This window comes from Cucurbita maxima, unplaced genomic scaffold (genome assembly GCF_002738345.1).
Source record: "Cucurbita maxima cultivar Rimu unplaced genomic scaffold, Cmax_1.0 Cma_Scf00002, whole genome shotgun sequence".
Lineage (NCBI taxonomy): Eukaryota > Viridiplantae > Streptophyta > Magnoliopsida > Cucurbitales > Cucurbitaceae > Cucurbita > Cucurbita maxima.
Window position 1 is genome coordinate 4,387,209 of NW_019272018.1, and position 17,553 is coordinate 4,404,761.

General features: G+C 35.5%; 2 protein-coding genes and 1 pseudogene across 2 annotated transcripts in view; all 3 read right to left on the minus strand.

Annotated features, from left to right (window-relative positions):
- Positions 1-464, minus strand: part of LOC111496258 (probable strigolactone esterase DAD2) — a 2,137-nt gene extending 1,673 nt beyond the window's left edge. The window contains exon 1 of the mRNA XM_023146640.1: positions 79-464. Coding sequence (XP_023002408.1) covers positions 79-464 — 386 coding nt within the window. The remainder of the gene's footprint in view (positions 1-78) is intronic.
- Positions 465-3,591: 3,127 nt separating this feature from the next.
- Positions 3,592-11,070, minus strand: LOC111496239 (annotated as a pseudogene).
- Positions 11,071-12,523: 1,453 nt separating this feature from the next.
- LOC111496230 (VIN3-like protein 1) lies at positions 12,524-16,767 on the minus strand. The gene is made up of 4 exons (XM_023146606.1): positions 16,472-16,767; positions 14,698-15,327; positions 14,229-14,539; positions 12,524-14,126 (listed from the first exon to the last, which is right to left on the minus strand). The coding sequence occupies exons 2-4, from the start codon at positions 15,123-15,125 to the stop codon at positions 12,934-12,936; spliced, it is 1,932 nt and encodes a 643-aa protein (XP_023002374.1). The 5' UTR covers positions 15,126-15,327; positions 16,472-16,767; the 3' UTR covers positions 12,524-12,933.
- Positions 16,768-17,553: the final 786 nt, after the last annotated feature.

The following is a 17,553-nucleotide window of genomic DNA, read 5'->3' on the forward strand; positions in this document are numbered from 1 at the left end:
AAAAAAAAAAAAAAAAAAAAAAAAAGATTTTAAAATCTCTCCCTTTTAAGGGAATAATATATATATATATATAAATACCTGGGAGAAGAACAGAGAAGAACGAGCCTCTGAAAAAGGTCAGGTCTTATAGTGTAAGCAACGCATCCAATAAGGCCAGACATGGAGTGGCCGAGGAAGATGGTGGAGGTGAGGCCAAGTTCATCAAGGATTTTGATGAGGTCTTCAGCAAAGCCAGAATAGGAGGAGTATTTGTGAGGATCAAACAAGTTGGGATCTTTAATGGAACCGGCAAAGGTCCAGTCGAAGAGCAGCACCCGGTAGTGGTGAGTGAGTTTGGGAAGGATTTTGTCCCACAATGACTGGTTGCCTCCGAACCCATGAGCCAAAACCATGACTTCGCTGCCTGAGCCTATGATCTTGGCGTTTACGGCCGTTGAGAACCCAGTTTGGAGCATCACAACCATGGTGGAAGGGTGACTAATTAGGGGGAGAAAAGAAGAAGAAGGAGAGGGCTGCCGCTTAGGCTATGGTTGTTTTGTTTGTGCCTTTAAATATAGGGAGGAGAGAGAGGGAGGGAGGGGAGGAGGAGGTTGTTGAGAAGTAAACAACAACAAAAGCTGACTACTATAAATGTCTCCCTTTCAAATTTTTGGAGTTTCTCTTTCAATTTTTTCTTTAAGATTTTTAAAATGTAGGGAGAGGTTTCCACACACTTATAAAACATGTTTGGTTGTCCTCCCTAATCAATATGAGATCTTACAATTCACCCTCATTCAGAGTCCAACGTCTTCATTGACACTTGTTTCTCTCTTCAATTGATGTGGGATCTCACAATCCACTTTCTTCGAGGTCTAGCGAATGTCCTTGCTAGCACTCACTCCTCCCACATCAGTTGGGGAGGAGAACGAATCATTTTTATAAGAGTGGAAACTTCTTCTTATCAAAAGTGTTTTAAAAACTTTGAAATGAAGCTAAAAAATGACAATATTGGGTTTGAGTTGTTAAACTTGATCTCTAAACCATGCTTGAATGGATAGGTTTCTAAAACATTGAAAGTCATATCTATTTAATTTCTATATATTAAAATCTTACTAATATATATATATATATATATATATATATATATATTATAACTTGGTTTGTCCCTACCTCCAATAATTTAGGGTACTTGAGGCCGCCTAAGGCCGAATGTATGGAGACAGACATCTAAGGTTTTTTTAATTAACATCATTGGAAGGGTTTAAGCATGCTGCCTAAGTTGGTACGGCCAACTTTGAGACTGCCTGCCTTTGCTATTAACACCCCTTTGGAAATTCTTTTATTTATTTATTTTTTAAAGTTAATTTCCTTTTTTTTCTATTTTTGTTTATTTCGTACTCAACACCATTATTGTGTCTAATATTTACTTACAATCTTCTTTAGTATGGTTCCAACAAGTTATCGTTTTTCTTCTTATAAAATTGAGACTATTTAAAACTTTTTAAATTATAGAGATAAAATAAATATATTAAGAGGAATTCTTTTATTTAAGAAATAGAATTGAATATATACGAGTTTTTCTATAATATAATAAAAGGTTCGTAAAATATTTATAATTTGTATAAATTATTGAGCCATTATGTTGTATAGCCACTTTCATTGACAACTAATGTCATGTTTTTATATTATTGAATGAGGTTATCTAAATTGGATTCAAAATCAAAATTTGATTGTAGAAGGAATAAGTATCACCAAAATAATAATAATAATAATAATAAATAAAGAAATAAATAAATAAATAAGAAGAAAGGGAATGATGGTGCATTTTTTTTTTTTAGTTTTGGTTTTAAAAATGTCGGCAGGTTGTGAGCCATGCAATATAATTTTACTGCTAAAAAATAAATTTTAACGTGTTTCCAAAGTTGTCATTGAAAATGATATTTTTGTTCAAGTTTGTCCACGTAATCAACATAATATTAAATACCATCTTCAAATAAGCTATTTACATTCATTTTTACTTGCATTTTATATAATATAAATATAATATGATGAGAGAGAGAGAGAGAGAGAGAGAGACAACATTAAATAGATGAAAAAGTAGGGAGTTGTCTTTTATATGTTTTTTATTTTTTTTTTCTAAATTAATTAATGAAAGAAAGAAAGTGAGGGGGTGAGGATAAGTCCAATACACAGCTTTTCTTATTTATATTTTCGGTGTCCCCACCACCTTTATCTTATCTCTCTCCCACGAAACCCTAATCCACTAATTCTATTATTCTATTTTTTATTTATTAAATACATTTAAAAATTTACCCATTTTCAAATTCAAAATGAGTCACGACCTTCACCTACTTATAATTATTTACTCTATTTACAAAAGTGCAATTTTGTTTGTTTTTCCCAATTTCTAACCAATGATTATAAATTAATATAAACCATTTCATATTAGTTATTTGAGAATATCTATTATAGATCTTATGAGTTGTCAAAAAGGGTATTTTATTGTATAGCTACCCATCAGAAATTAAGACTAATTTTATTAAATTTTAATTTATTTAATCAAGGTTGAATTCTCTCTTCAACTGCTCCACCTCCCATATACATTTGTTTTAAAACAATAATAATATTATTATTATTAAAGGAAAAGGCTTTTTCATTATCCAAAAACAAGAAAAAAAAAACTTTTCAATCCTTTGAAGGGACCTTAGTTCTTGCTTTTGACTCTGTCAATTATTTAGACTTTTTTTTTTTTTTTTTTATGGCCTTTAATATATTGAATATAATTCAATGGCCGAGTCCTCATTCAACAAAGATAAGGTTTTCTAACAAAAATATTTTATTTTCTTGTTTTTATTGTTGGAAATCTTATTTAATATTTCAACTTATTTCACAAAATAATATTTAGCTATTTTCTAAAAGTTGAAATTTAAATAATATATAAACTGAAAAATAGTATTATTATTATATAGTAAACACGGGATAGTCGATTTTGGTGATTTCGACCTGTGCTCCACATTAATGCTCACCACATTTTTTTAAAATTAAAAAAAAAAATTGAAATGAATGATTGATGTTGACATTAATTAACAAGCATTTTTATCCTTATAAAAATGATTATTCTTTTTTTTTTTTTGCCAAAAGGTGAAAAACTGATCCTAAAAGGGTAAAAAAATATAATGAAGTTAAGTTAAAGCTTAACTGAAATTGTTCCTTGGAAAAGAAAATCAATGCATGCTAATCATATCATAAGAAATAAAAGGTTTTTGGCCAAAAAGTTGTGCCAAAAGTCAAAAGAAATAAAATAATATGCACGTGCATAGTGAAATCATCCCCCTTTTCCTTGCAATTGGAAAGAACGGAAAAGGCCATTTTCTTACTTTTTTTCAGCTTTTCTCTAAAAAGCCTGAAAATGGTTTTAATGGTATAAAATCTCATCCACATATTACCTACTCCACTTTCCAATATATATATATATACACACACATTACCTAATCCTACACTAAATCTTCAACAAAACTTTGATTATGGCCTTTTGTCTAGTCATTAAATACACACACACATATACTGTTGGCATATTAGTTGTCTCGTAAGCACACAATTAAAGCCAAAAGGTGAGATATAAGAGAAACGTTAAAGTGGGGGCGTTGGATCAGCAGCGGAAAGAGATAAGAGAAGAGAGGGAGTTATTTGAACATGATTGGTATGGTTTTGGACAATCCGTTTGTTTGAACTTTAAAAGCTGAAAAAAGCTCGCCTTTAATGGCGGAAATGGACAGCCTCCCCATTCTTAAGACCAAATTTGAACGGTTGAGCAACGCAAGCATCCTTCCTTCCCCCTTCGCTTTTGTGGGTTCTATAAAACACTTAAGCTTCTTTTCAAATATATCTGCTACCATGCTCCTCTCCTCATTTATTAGGCCGGTTCTTAATTGTTTGCTATGCGCATGTTCACCTACTTTATATATTTATATTGAATTGGTCATATCTAGATAAATTCAAAAAAAAAAAGAAAAGAAAAGAAAAGAAAAACAAACCTTCTTGGGTTGGGAAGAATCAACTTCTCACAAATTCCCCACGAGGTATTCTTGTCTCCATCCATGCTTCTTCTCCATTAGAGTTTTTGAAGGGACAGGGACGTTGATGACTTTTCTGTTCGTAAATGAAAAGCTTAGTTTATATAATTTAATTTATCCCAGTCAGACCTGCAAGAAATCTAAACAAGCTCGGCAAAGAAATCGGTGGTTTGATTCTTTCTACACTTCAAGAAGAGTTTTATGAACCATAGAAGATGCAACCAGAGAACAAATTCAAAAGAAACAGAAAGCTTTCTCTAATTTACATGCTCAAGATTGATATTTCACCATTTCCACTGCCTTTAAGCATCCATTTCATGACAAATAACTATAAAAGGGATTTCTATGTCCAACTCCATCCAAAGTGGGATGCTTTTAATTCAACAATCCTGATTTTTCATAGCCTAATCTATTTATTTGTTTGAACTCTATGCTGCCTGCAGGGAAGGAAGCCCCAAAAAGAAACAGTATATTACAATTTAGGCATCATCAGAAAAGTCTTGCATAAACACAAAATTTAGGAATTCTGTAATTTACCTGTGCAGGAGTTAGCTGCGGAACATCAACTAACCTCTCCATCATTTGCAGTTGATCATAGGGAGCAATCTACACGGTCAATAAGGTTTATATTAGAACTTCCTTATAAAACGCAGAATAGATTTCTTTCAACTAGGACGGTAATTTTTAGCAGCCTACAAATTTGAAATGACTTGATTCATTATTAATTTGAACCAAACTCTCTTTCTGCTTGATAGACAGAAGAAAGGTTCTTACCAAAAACATAGACACAAGAAAAGTAAACAAAAAATACAATAGAAGCTTTAATGCGTTTTCGTGTCCCTACCTGCTTTTTAACTGTTCTTCTACTTAATATTTTTGATATTGCATGATCCTCAATGGCCATGCCCAATGGAAGGGGAAGTTTCAAAGAAACACATTTAGAATTTTCCAATAGCACAGGTCATACATAGACAGTAATCAGTCTAGCTACCGGTCCCCAGATTTTAAAATAGTTGGTTCGGAAGCCAGTCAGTACCCTTAGCATTTATTTGTTGCATCAGTGTTAGGTATACGTTACATTGCGAGAGATCTTTTTCTGTGTGTTCTTCCCACTTGAAGATAGAGATAAGGTTAGTTATTGCGCTGACTTCTTTCTTTCATATTTGCATATCAATTAACAAGCTTCCAACGCAGAAAATCCCCATTTTGTTTAGCTCGGCCTTTGGGAGAATGGCTTATCCTCCCCTGACGTTTTTTTTTTTTTTTTTTTCCTTTTCAATGATTCCATATATTACCCAAGAAAGAAAGAGGAAAAAGAAAACGGCCCCCTCCCTAACCATCAATACTATGGACTTGATCTTGCCAATTAAATTCTGCTCACCTGGTAAAATCCGTCGGGCCAGGTAATTGTCACAGCATAGTTTCCCATGCGCTTGATTTCCTCGGTTTAAATGTCTTCTGGAATATCACCGTATTGCAGTTTTTGCTCACCTGTCCATTCGTCCTGTTTTGGGGGAAAAAAATCAAAACCGTCAAATCTTAGGCCGTGAAATAATCAGTCATAATGTCAATCACTTAATAGAAATATCCTAATAATGACATCAATCAACCAAGAAAGAAGCCCGATCAATGTTCTCTTCCCACACGAAAAGATATCGTTTTCTTTGATAAATTGAATTAAATGATCAAGTAGAAATTTTTGGCTGCCATTTATTTATTGCTACTATCAACCAAGTCTCAATGACTAGAATCCTCTTCACACCTACATGTGATGACCCATGCAGTCATGGCTGTGGAGGCGCTAGGTTAATAGCCTGATTACAGTTCAAAATTTTCTACCCCCAAAACTATTGTGTAGTAGCTAGCTGATGTAAAATGACGAGCAGGAAATTGAATAGCCAGCCCCGACTTTGTTGAATTTCAAATGGCGGCTGAGACTTCAAGAAATGAATAGAGAAAGGTCAGAATAAATTTTTTAATAAAACAACGAATAAATATGTATGAAGAAAACTTGTTTACATGCTGATAAAAATTTCGCCTGCCATACAAAAGTCTCTAGCCCAACTAGCTTCTGCCACCAATAAGAGCAACCTATCTTTACACGCATGACATTTTACCAAAAAGTTTTACTAAGATGTTTCAAGTGCCAGTTATAGCACTACATTACTAAAGCATCTAATTATCTAGGTACGATTGCAAAGTGTAGGAATGTAAAGGTTGCATTTAGGAAATAATCCAAGGAATAAACTAAAACCAATTACAAAACACTGTATGAACATACCACACTCTGGGCAGAGCGGTCATTTCGTCTCACGGTTGCAGGATGCAGAAGGAATTCTTCATCAGAATCAGGTACCTTCACCCTGATTGCTCGGATCGTTCTGTCGTAGGTAACAGCTGTTGATGCTGGCATTTAGAAAAATTTATTGAAAATCAGCATTCATTTTGTGGCATGAGCAATATATAAAGAAAACCTAATTACGATACCAGCACTTTTAGAAGGTGAAAACAGAATACCTTGTTGCCGGATCTTGGCACACTGTTGCACGACACAAACCCCAAGATCCTGAAATGTCTGGGAGACTTCACCTTGAGGATCAGCCACCGCTTCAGGTATCCCACTATCTCCTGATGCTGATAGCTGTCCAGAATAAAGAACAAACTTTGAGGTGATTGCATAAAAATCTAAATTAAGTCAAAGTACACTTGGAAAGGTCGCCAAGAGATTTATCATCAAACGTACAGTTGGTCTAATGGGAAGATCAAACAAGTAAGGAATTCCAAACTGCTGGACAACCTGCAATTGACACACTACTTCTTAGCTATAGTTGAATAAAAACTTTCTATCTTCAAAAGAATTATCAGGATATGCTACGTGCCAGGGAACCTGAACCTCTACCAAATGGATAATAACGTTTTCCATCAGCATCAAAGTGGCACATGTTCTCGACCACGGCAACACAGGGTACCTAGAGTAAGAGTCGTATATTAAAGTCAAGAGTCTGTCTGATCATCAGAACCTTTTGTCTGTTCTTTCATGGATTCCAAAATAAGAAAAATTTACACAATGACATTCAATTAAATTTTCATCAGAAATTTCAAACCTTCAGTTTTGAAAACATGCGAACTCCTTTTGCAACATCAATGAATGCTAATTTTTGGGATGTAGTCACAATAACAGCAGCAGCAGTTAATGGGACCACCTGAATATGTTTTCAATCAGATCACCAATAATAAATAATGGAATCAACTATGTTTCAAAATGTAGAAAGGTAAGCAGTAATGTGCTGATTGGAAAGCCTCTCTACAATAATGTAAGTATTCTCCAATGAAAACAAGAATGAAAAATAAAGCAGCAATAAGATACAAAGGAAGAATTTGTATTACAAAGAAGAAGAGTGAAGACTGAAGAATCTAATACGTCAAAGAACAGGAAAACACGTTTTCAACGAACTCTAACATGCTTATTGGAATCAGGCTTGAAATATTATATCGAGTAGAAGGGGGAAAAAAATACCACAAACCTGACAAAGGGTAAGTTGAATATCACCAGTTCCAGGGGGCATGTCGATAATGAGGTAATCCAACTCACCCCTACATTATTTACAGCTGATTAGATTTTAAAATGGCTACATGTTCTTACACTGATAATAGGTAGCCATTCGTTCTTCTAAGATAAGGTGTATAAAAAAATTCAAACTCGTGTTCAGATCATAATCATGAAAACTACCAGGAGAATACAATATATGTAAGCTCCTAAGGCCTCATAAGCAAAGAAAATCTAGTAGATAGTCTCTCTCGTCCTTTGGTAATGTAGACGAGGAATAAACCGACAATAACATGCTAAATAGGTCGGTATTTAAATGTGCTTATTAGATCGGTATTTAAAAAAATAAATATATGGTCCAATCAAACCCTCGTTTTTTTCTGGTTATGCAAAGGAGCTCCAACAGAGTAAACTGGTATATGAAATGTAACCCGCGGGATTAGTTTAAAACATAATACGTTGGGTTCTTCAAAACCATCTAACGATTAAACTAAACCAAAAGGAGTGCGGGCCTTACTATTTTATACGTTTGTACATTAGAAAATCATGGGTCTTTAATTTGAACTTTAAATATATACTTGTTCGAGCATGAGAGGAAACATGCAGAATATTTCGTCTTTTTTTTTTTTTTGCCTTGAAACAGCTCTCGACTTGTTTCTTTCTTCATCAGTCTTAGTAGCATTTATTTGAGGAAAATAGTAGAAATGTGATGATGATATATCAAATAATTAAATTTACTATAGTACAAGGGTTAAGTGCTAGTTTGAGACATGCAGTACAAATATGCTTTCTTACTAATATATTCCAGACTTTTAATTTTTTTACCAAGAGAACAAACCATTCAGTGGTAGTCAGTAGCTGGCTAATAACACCAGAAACCATTGGACCTCGCATTATGGCACGAACTTGTCCTGCAAATCCGAAAGATACCAACTTGACTCCCAAGTATTTTTCGGTTGGAAGAATGGTTCTCGTCTCTGGATTCTGTAGAAATAGATATTTATAATTTACCGTCACTGACTGAGAAAGTTTTGATTGAAATGTTCAAAGATTACCATTTCTAGCAGTCTGTTTTCAGGGGAAACCATAGTGGGCAAACTTGGTCCATAAACATCAGCATCAAAAATACCAACTCTAGCACCCATACCAGCCAAAGTATACGCCAGATTTACTGCTACAGTAGATTTACCTACACCTCCCTGCATAAATGGTTAGTTATTCTTTAACAGGAACGAAGAAGAGAAAATAATGAATTTCCTGATGCAGAAAATGACACCAAATCAGTAGCAACATCTTTCCCCTCGGATGAAAAGACAATAGATGACAGTGTTCCATAATGTCTATATACCACATGAAATTTAAGAAACTATGCAACAAACATTTTCCAGCAAAGAAGCCAATCTTGGAAATTAATGATCTACACTTCGAAAGATAGTCGATCGAGTTGAGTTGAAAAGAGATGAAAATGGGTAGCCTACCTTACAACTAGAAACTGCCACAATGTTTGAAATTCTCTGCAACCCATGCGGAAGTTCCCCAGCATATATAGGCTTTGCTGGTTGTGCTGACATTGTCACGTTCACATTTTTAACCCAAGGAAGTGCTGCAACTACCTCATTAGCCCTCTGTTCAAACTGTCATGCAATGTGTATTATTACCTTTAATTATGACATTCAAGCAACGCATAATAGAAATGGGCAAAATTAAATATCAAACAAATGAAATTGCTGCAGCACATCTACAGGAAAAAATCATGGAAAGAACCATGGTGGAAGAAAAAAACTCAGTTACATTTGTAAGAAACTTGTGGTTAACAACAAAAAGTCTACCCTTCCAAACATATGTCAGTTCTTGTTCAAACAACGCGATTGGGTCATTTACCATGTCCTTGTTGGACAAGCTGGTGTAGTGAGCTCTAACCGGAAAGAAACCTGTAATCCAACAAGCCATCAAATTTAATTAAAAACAAGGAGACATCACATAAAAACTGTCAATTCCATGTTCTCAATAAACCTCTCCTAAAGTCTCATCGATGTGAAGATCTTTCACGAAACCACATGAGACAATATCTATTCCAAAGTCTGGGTCGATAATTTGTGATAAGGCTTTTAATACATCAGCCTCAGCCGTATCAGTGAACATAACAGAAGCACCAGCTACAATTTACAGAAAACAGATAAGATGTAATCCTGTAATAATATGATTGGTGAAACAAATATTCCAGCGAATTGTTAATGTGGTATAAATGATAACGAAAACAAATTCGTTTTTAAAGAAATGCCTTGATGCTAAAACAACCTACCCTCATACTAACTTGATTGTTTGATGACTGATGCGGCAACTACCTCGCTTTGCGAACATACAAATATGAAATCCTTCTAGGATATTACCACGAATATTGGTTGGTGCACACAGGTGATATGCTGGACTTCATATAGTGTGAAAGCACTTTTAGCCAAATCTCAGATGTAAAGCGCGCTACCACGACATTAATTGTTCCTCAACAAATTTAGATTTTAAGCTTTTTTTGACCCATCTTCAATCAAGTTAAAATGTTATGTGATGGCCTGGTTTTCTCCTCTCAGCATAAATTCGCCATTAAATATTGACAACTGAATGAATCAATCCATATAATTATTTGTATACAGTCTTTTATCAGTTCTATCCCCAATCTTCCATGATATATTTTTTCTTTCGAAATAGGTAAACCTTTTTTTCCCTTGATTCAACATAGCCATATTTAGACATTAATTCTGAAGCAATAAGGAACGATTTTTTAAATGAAAATCTATATTTAGAACCTTTAAGTTACAAGTTGCAATAAGTTATTATAAACAACTTAAAATATGCTAAACCAAAAATCGTGAATATAAATTAATGACCCTAATTTTTTTTTTTTTTATTACTATTCGCACGTGTCACGCCTAACATACAACTCCAGTAAGATTCTGCTTCTTACCTATAATGCAATTTCACCGAGCAAAACAAAATTGCCAACTAATCAAATTCATTGTCTCAGGATTCCAATACCACAACGAAATATCCAAATTCAGTAGGAGTTTACAATCTGGAAAAGATAAGAAAAACTCAACAAAGCCTCTCTACATTAACCAATGGATATTTTACACTTTCACAAGTGGATTTAACACAACAGCAAAACAAAACAATCAACTCGAACTTACCTTCAGTAGAAGCAGCATTTCTAGTGACTGAACTCGGAATGGACCTTCCACGTACCACGGAAATCGGCATTTCCATTCTTTGGTTCTGAGCCAAAGACTTAAAAGCCGAGAGGAGAAGAACATTATCTGAGGAATAGAGTAAAAGATTCAGAGACTAGAAGATTATTCAACAAAACGAACTGAATTGAGCGTTGATGATCTTGAATGAGAGGCATGGCGAGGATGGAGAATGAAGAAGCATTTTGAGAGCAAATGGAAGCGAAAAGTGGTCTCAGTGTGGCTGGACAAATTGTGAATGAACTCTCAACTTCCTGCTCTCGCGGTTGCCATGTAATCTTGTTCCTAATCCACCCGATTTCCCTATAACGACGCCGTTTCACCGTTATGCAAATTCTGAGTTTATTTATTTATACTTTGGGAATTTGGGATGGTTTTCTGCCTCCGTCTTTCTAGAGGTACTGTTGCGGTTATTCCACGTGTAGGCTTCACATTATTTGGTAATTTCAATATTATCTTTATTCTTAATTACGGATTATGTGGATAGTATAGTTATCGAAAATTAAATGTATGTCGTAAATAGTATAGTAAAATTAAATAGTATAGTTTCGTATCTAAAGAAAATAAAATATAATAAAAAGAAAAAGGTAAAGCTGTGAAAAATTACATTTATCCATTTCTAATAGGATGTGCTTTAGTATGAGTTTTAGTTATATTTTTAATTTGTTTGTCAACTCTAATTTCACATACTAATGATTTTTAGGTTAAAGGTTGTTTGAATTACGTTGATTGCGCTAAATGACCTAAACAATAAGAATTAAATTGAAAATAATGTGGTTAGGAGCCAGCGTAGGGTTCAATGTTCGTTTTCCTCTCCAACCAATATGAGATCTCACAATCTATCCCTTGGGGCCCAGCGTCCTTGCTAGTACACGTTCTCGCTGTCACACTGCGTTTATTCCCCTTTCCAGTCAATGTGGGATATCACAGTCCAACCCCTTGGGATACCATTTATAATAGCTCAAACCTACCAATAGTAGATATTGTTTGTTTTGGTCCGGGATTTGGCCTGTTATATATCACGGTCGGTCTCACGATATTTTAAAACACCTCTATTAGAGAGAAATTTCCATCATCTTATAAAGAATGCGAAATCTCGCAAACTCATTTTTCAAGCATATATAAATAATGCATGAATTTATTAACATAAAAATGTTAAACATATAGTTTTCATGTCCATCACTTAAAAAAAAAAAAAAGTGACGTCTCACTATATCCATGTGTGGTCGTATTTGTGTAATGTATTCAATCAGTGCTTCCAAGTCATATCTGAGTATTGTAGGCAGTCGTATGCATGTATTAATGTAAGTACTTAATATAAGTTCCTTCCAAACAATGTACGTCGGTACCTAAAATTGTGTACAATTGGTTGTTAGACACTTTCAAAATGGTTGGTATGTCCTTGTCTACTTACCCCATACTGAAACGTTCAATCCAGACAATTTCCTTTCAGATATACTCATTTTCTTGACAGCCCTTGTCCTTTCCGTCTCTATTTGTTTGCAAGTTTATTCAACTTTCCTTCAATGTCCTCCCTAGGAAACTAACTAAACAAGAGAAAGTTTCATAAATTTCCCCGAAATTACACTATTATTATTGTTACTGTTTTCCTGATATTCAAGAGGTTCTAGAAGTGCACCAAACCATTTCATACCAAACACCTTTAGAAGAATAAGCTATGATAATGAAACGAGTAAACAAGATGACATTAAATCATGAAAATTCAAGGTTAATTTCAGTTACCTTCTTTGTATTGGAAGAAGGCAATGCCAATATGATAGCTAATACAAATTATCCACACCGATACCAAGTACAACTTGAGAAATAGTTGATGCCCCCTACCAGGTACCGGCCACCACCAATTGTTACATTCTATGAAAAATTGAGTAATCTGTCTCTGCAATCAGCATCCAATTCCTTTAACATAACCCGGATGACATTGTCCGAGATATAAATGAATCACTTGATGACAGTGATCAAGAAAAAAATGCCTGTACAAATAACGGCAGACTAATTAGAGGAGAGAGTAGCAGAGAAATGGTAAGGTAAGATAAGTACGAGTTAACGGTGATTTCTGCATCATGAGTATGCTAATCTAATGCCAAAGCTTACTACAGAACCCATTTCGTGGCTTCTTGCTGGATATGATATCAGAAAAGGAGTCAACTAACTGTCCAGCCAAGCTACTGGGTTCATCAATGAGTGTTTGGATAAAGGTGCTGACTACCCTACGTTCTTGCTCTGTTGATCTCAAGCTAAACCATGTTAGAAGTTTCAATCTAAATTCCTGTTTAATGTGACCTTCACATTCTAGCCATCGAATTATCTTCACACAATACTCGAAGTTCTCGTCCAAGAAACATGAACCATTTGATAATGGGAGCGGCGATCCATTTATTAAAGTGCTGTCACAGTCATTCGGATCTTCGCTTGTGCTAGCTGCCCTTTTCCTGTACAACCCTGTAAGGGAATCAACAGCCGGCACCTCGCCATTGGGTCCACAAGTCCAGATCTGAGAATCATCACTACCGTGTGATCTTGCCAAGCCATTTTTCTCTATGTCATGGGAGGCAGCATCTTCATCTGCCTCAACAGCCTGCTGCAGAGTGCAGCCGTTACCTTCATCCCTAAAACACTCAAAAGGAGGAGTTAGTTCTTCATTCAGATCAGGTACTGAAACCACATTTAAATCAAGTCCACGAGAAACAGGAGGAAGCTGCTCTTCTTCCGGAGTTTCTGGCTTGACACCGATCTGCACTCTACAACAATTTTTTACATCAGCACAGCAAAGGCTCTCAAGACGACCTTCTCCTTGAGCCCTAGCAAGTTCCAGAATCTTTCCAAGATCTCGTACTTGAAATCCTGAGGACGAACAGATAATGGTTGTATCATCTGGACCCTTCTTGCGGATACAGCTTTCTTCAGCAACAGGACTTTCTTTCCTGTGATTTGAAGGGGCGGGAGAATGAGAGTTGTGAATTATTTCCACGCTCTTGGTAAAACACTTGGCCTCAGAGTGACCAATGTCACCATTCTCTGAATATGAAACAATTCTGAACATGTATTCGGTGCAAGGTTGTAGATTGGATATCAAAATCCTTCTCTGAGCTCTAGGAAATACACAAATAGGTTCTTCTGTGTATGGTTCTTCTCTACTTTTACTATACCAAAGCTTGTAGCCCTTAGTCTCATTAGACGATGTATTCGAGATTTCAACTAAAGTTATCACAATGGAAGAAGATTTTATCTCCTCAAATAGAAGCTTGCAAGCAGCCGGAAATGAATCATCTGTCAAAAATGAAATTATGGGAAAAGATATAAACTACAGAAAAGCTAATGAGATTTATAGACAATAGTTGGAGCAAGAAACATAATGGTCATGGATTAAACCTCTGCAGTTCAGATTTGTATTAGACACTCCAGCGAGCCATTGATCTGCTTTTTCAATTGCAAATGAGCAAAGCTTCTGCACATCACCGCCAACAGATAGCCTGCAGACAATGCCTCGAGCCATCTTGGCGGAAATCCCATTTACTGGACCCACTTCTGTTTCTAGCTTGGCCTTTGCATCTTGAATAATTTCGTGCAGTTCCTTAAACCTTGAAGTCCTTTCAAGGAGCCTATAACCTAAATAAATCCTGTAACAGAGAACATCGACACGGCGTGCATCTCTTGCTATGGCTAGTTGCTTCTTCCAACATCTGCCAGTAAAGAATTTCACAATCCAATCAGGCCATAGCTAAAATAAGGTTGCTGGAGTAAATATAAACCATGCAACAGCACCTCTACGCGGCTTGAGAGCCCACAATTATGCAAAATATGAGAATTAAAGGAAATATTGAACAAAAAAATTACTTACTCTAGTATCCCAGAAACTTTGCCACAAGAAGCACAGCAATAACTACCATCTAGCTGCATTAATTGACCAAGATCAACAACCCCCACCTTCTCACGCTGCAAGGCACACTCAATATGGCAAGATAATCCACAGGAATCTCTCTGTCCAGATTCAGCAGAGCACACCAGCCAGAGACTAGGGTCCTTGTTGTCATCAAATAAGTGACAGATACAGCAAGAGCATCTCTTGCAAAATGTATCATCTACTGACAAAACAGCCCTACAAGCAGAATTTTTGCATACCCATGTACTTGAGATTCCAGACTGTAGAGATTTCTCAGGAGCTGTTGAAACTCGAGCCGGTTTATCTATCTTCCTGTACTGCTTCCTACTAGCAGACCGATTATTTAAACTGGATGAAGCTTTCTTCATCCCCAATTTCTTAACCATTCTAACCTTTGAAAGTTCTGAAATTTAACTACTAGAATGATTAAGTTCAGCTTCTCCTCGTTAAGACATGATCAGAATGTTGAACAAATTTATCATTCGTCATCATTTTGGAAACCTACAGAACAGTTCTAGACCTGTTCAACCATCACCTAACAGCTCATTTTCTCTGCATCTCTACGCACCAGGGCTTTGAACGCCAGAACTGGATAGAACAATATAAACAAGTTACACATGGCAATAAAATAACATGAATTCATATACTTCAAATATGATTGCCTATAATAACTATAAAGTCATATACATGATCATGTCAATGTAAGCTTAATTTCTTTCAGTCATGGTTGGAAAGAGAATATTGACTCATATAATAGCACTAACAAAAGACAAACAACGCAGAAAAACAAAATAACTCATAATCTTCTTACCAAATTCGCAAGGCAAGTGATTCCTTAGTGCCATTCAGTGAAAAGGAATTGGAGAATAAATGGAAACCAATTAATATAGTACTAATCTCATAATATACGTCAGAATATGCTATAATTTTCAGAGCAAGAAAGTAGAGATATAACAAATTGCCTATTTTTTTTGTCCATGTATGTTTACTCCTTAAGAGCATGAAACCAAGTCACAAGATCTTCATCATAACAATAAAATGCAAGCTAATCTTCATAAAGTCCAAGGGAAAAATAAGAAAATAAAAGCAGATAAACTTTCAATCTATGCGCATGCAGGAGGAAACTCTCAATGGCTCCATCCTTCTCTCAACACTTTCCCTCCCAAATGTAGCTTATGATTTTCCCGAAATTGATTGACAAATATGTAAATCATTGATTCAGCAATACAGAAGAAACAATTTCAGTCCAGTTCCCAGAGGAAAAAATAAACAGAAGAGAAAAAATAATCTCTTTTTCACCATTCTCTCGAAAACCACTGTTGAATTACCATGACAATTGGCATTACCTTCATCAAACATTCTCCCCCACCACTTTATACGATATGACAACAATAACCCAAAAACAAAAATACGGGAAGCCACCAGCAGTGAAGTAAAAGTTGAAAATAACGCTTCAGAAATTTTCACTAACACATTGTGCAAATCTTGAGAAACCAATAAAAGGCCAGCAACAAAGATACTGATTACAGCGAATTAAACAGAAAAACATATATAGTAGCGCTGCGGAATACTAACACAATACGGATAGAGAAACAGAAAGAAAAAGAAAAAAAGAACAACACCAAGAAGGAAGCTCGAAAATCAATGGATCTGCCACAGAAACAGCCCCAAAGAACCAAGGAAATCGTTTGAAAGAAACGATATAAATAAAAGAGAAATATTTGGGACGTACCGGCGAAGAATGGGGACGAATCTAGGGCTTCGATGCGCCGAAACCGAATAATTTGTTCTGCGCAAGCATGAAGCTAGAGAGAGAAAGAAGAAGAAGAAGAGAGAGAGAGAGAGAGAGAGAAAGAGTCTTCGAAGGTGTTAGTTGGCTTCGAAAGGGAGAGGGGAGAAAAGGCTTGTACGAGATGTTCACGTTATGGAACCTGGAGACCGAGCGTGGAAAACACGAACAAGAGAAGCGCGTGAAAAATGCTCCTTCTAGTAGGAACGAAGTTTTGTGACGAGCGAGCAGATAAAGTACTTAGCCACTGCGTTGATTTACAATTGGGTAGTGAAACCCACTCGCACTTTTTCGGCGCGTGAGTTTCCACTTTCCATCAGTAAAACGTTATTTTCAATTCCAAATTGTTTTATTATTATTATATTTTCGCTTTTATCATGTTTGTTTTGGAACCCAAAGCGAAGGACAAAAAAACCAGTCTCATCACCAGCAGCATCGCCCTCGCCGCTGCAGGCCAGATCAAATAATGACCGTCCGATCGGACGACTTTTAAATCTCTGGACACCTCATCACTCTAATCATTAATTACAAGAAATTGAATTAGAAAATTCCCCAATCACGTCGCCTTAATTTTAAAGAAAGACTCGGTTTTGCAATACAGAATCTTCAATGAATTATTGGACTAAATTAAGTTTACACACAAAATTAAAAACGTTAAAAATTATTTGCCATTTTCTAAGGATCAAAGATTGATACAGACCCAAAGTTTTAATATGATTTAATAAAGATAAGATAATCCATAAGAAAGCATTTTTTGTTGGGTGCTTTTAATAACGTAAAAATTGAACAATTTTGGTGCATTCCCTGTAATCATCGTCCTTCAATTCCGGACCTTACGGGGCAATTTAAATGCGAACTTAGAAAAATCGGTGGGCGGAAATTGAAGAATGAAAAACTCCCCCACTTTAAACGCCGGGTTAATGAGAAGCGTGTTTTTGCGGCGTTTTCTAATTGTGATGGACCAAATTAAATGAACCCATTTAATGTCTTGTCTTTAACCTAACTTTGGTGATTGCCTTTCAAAA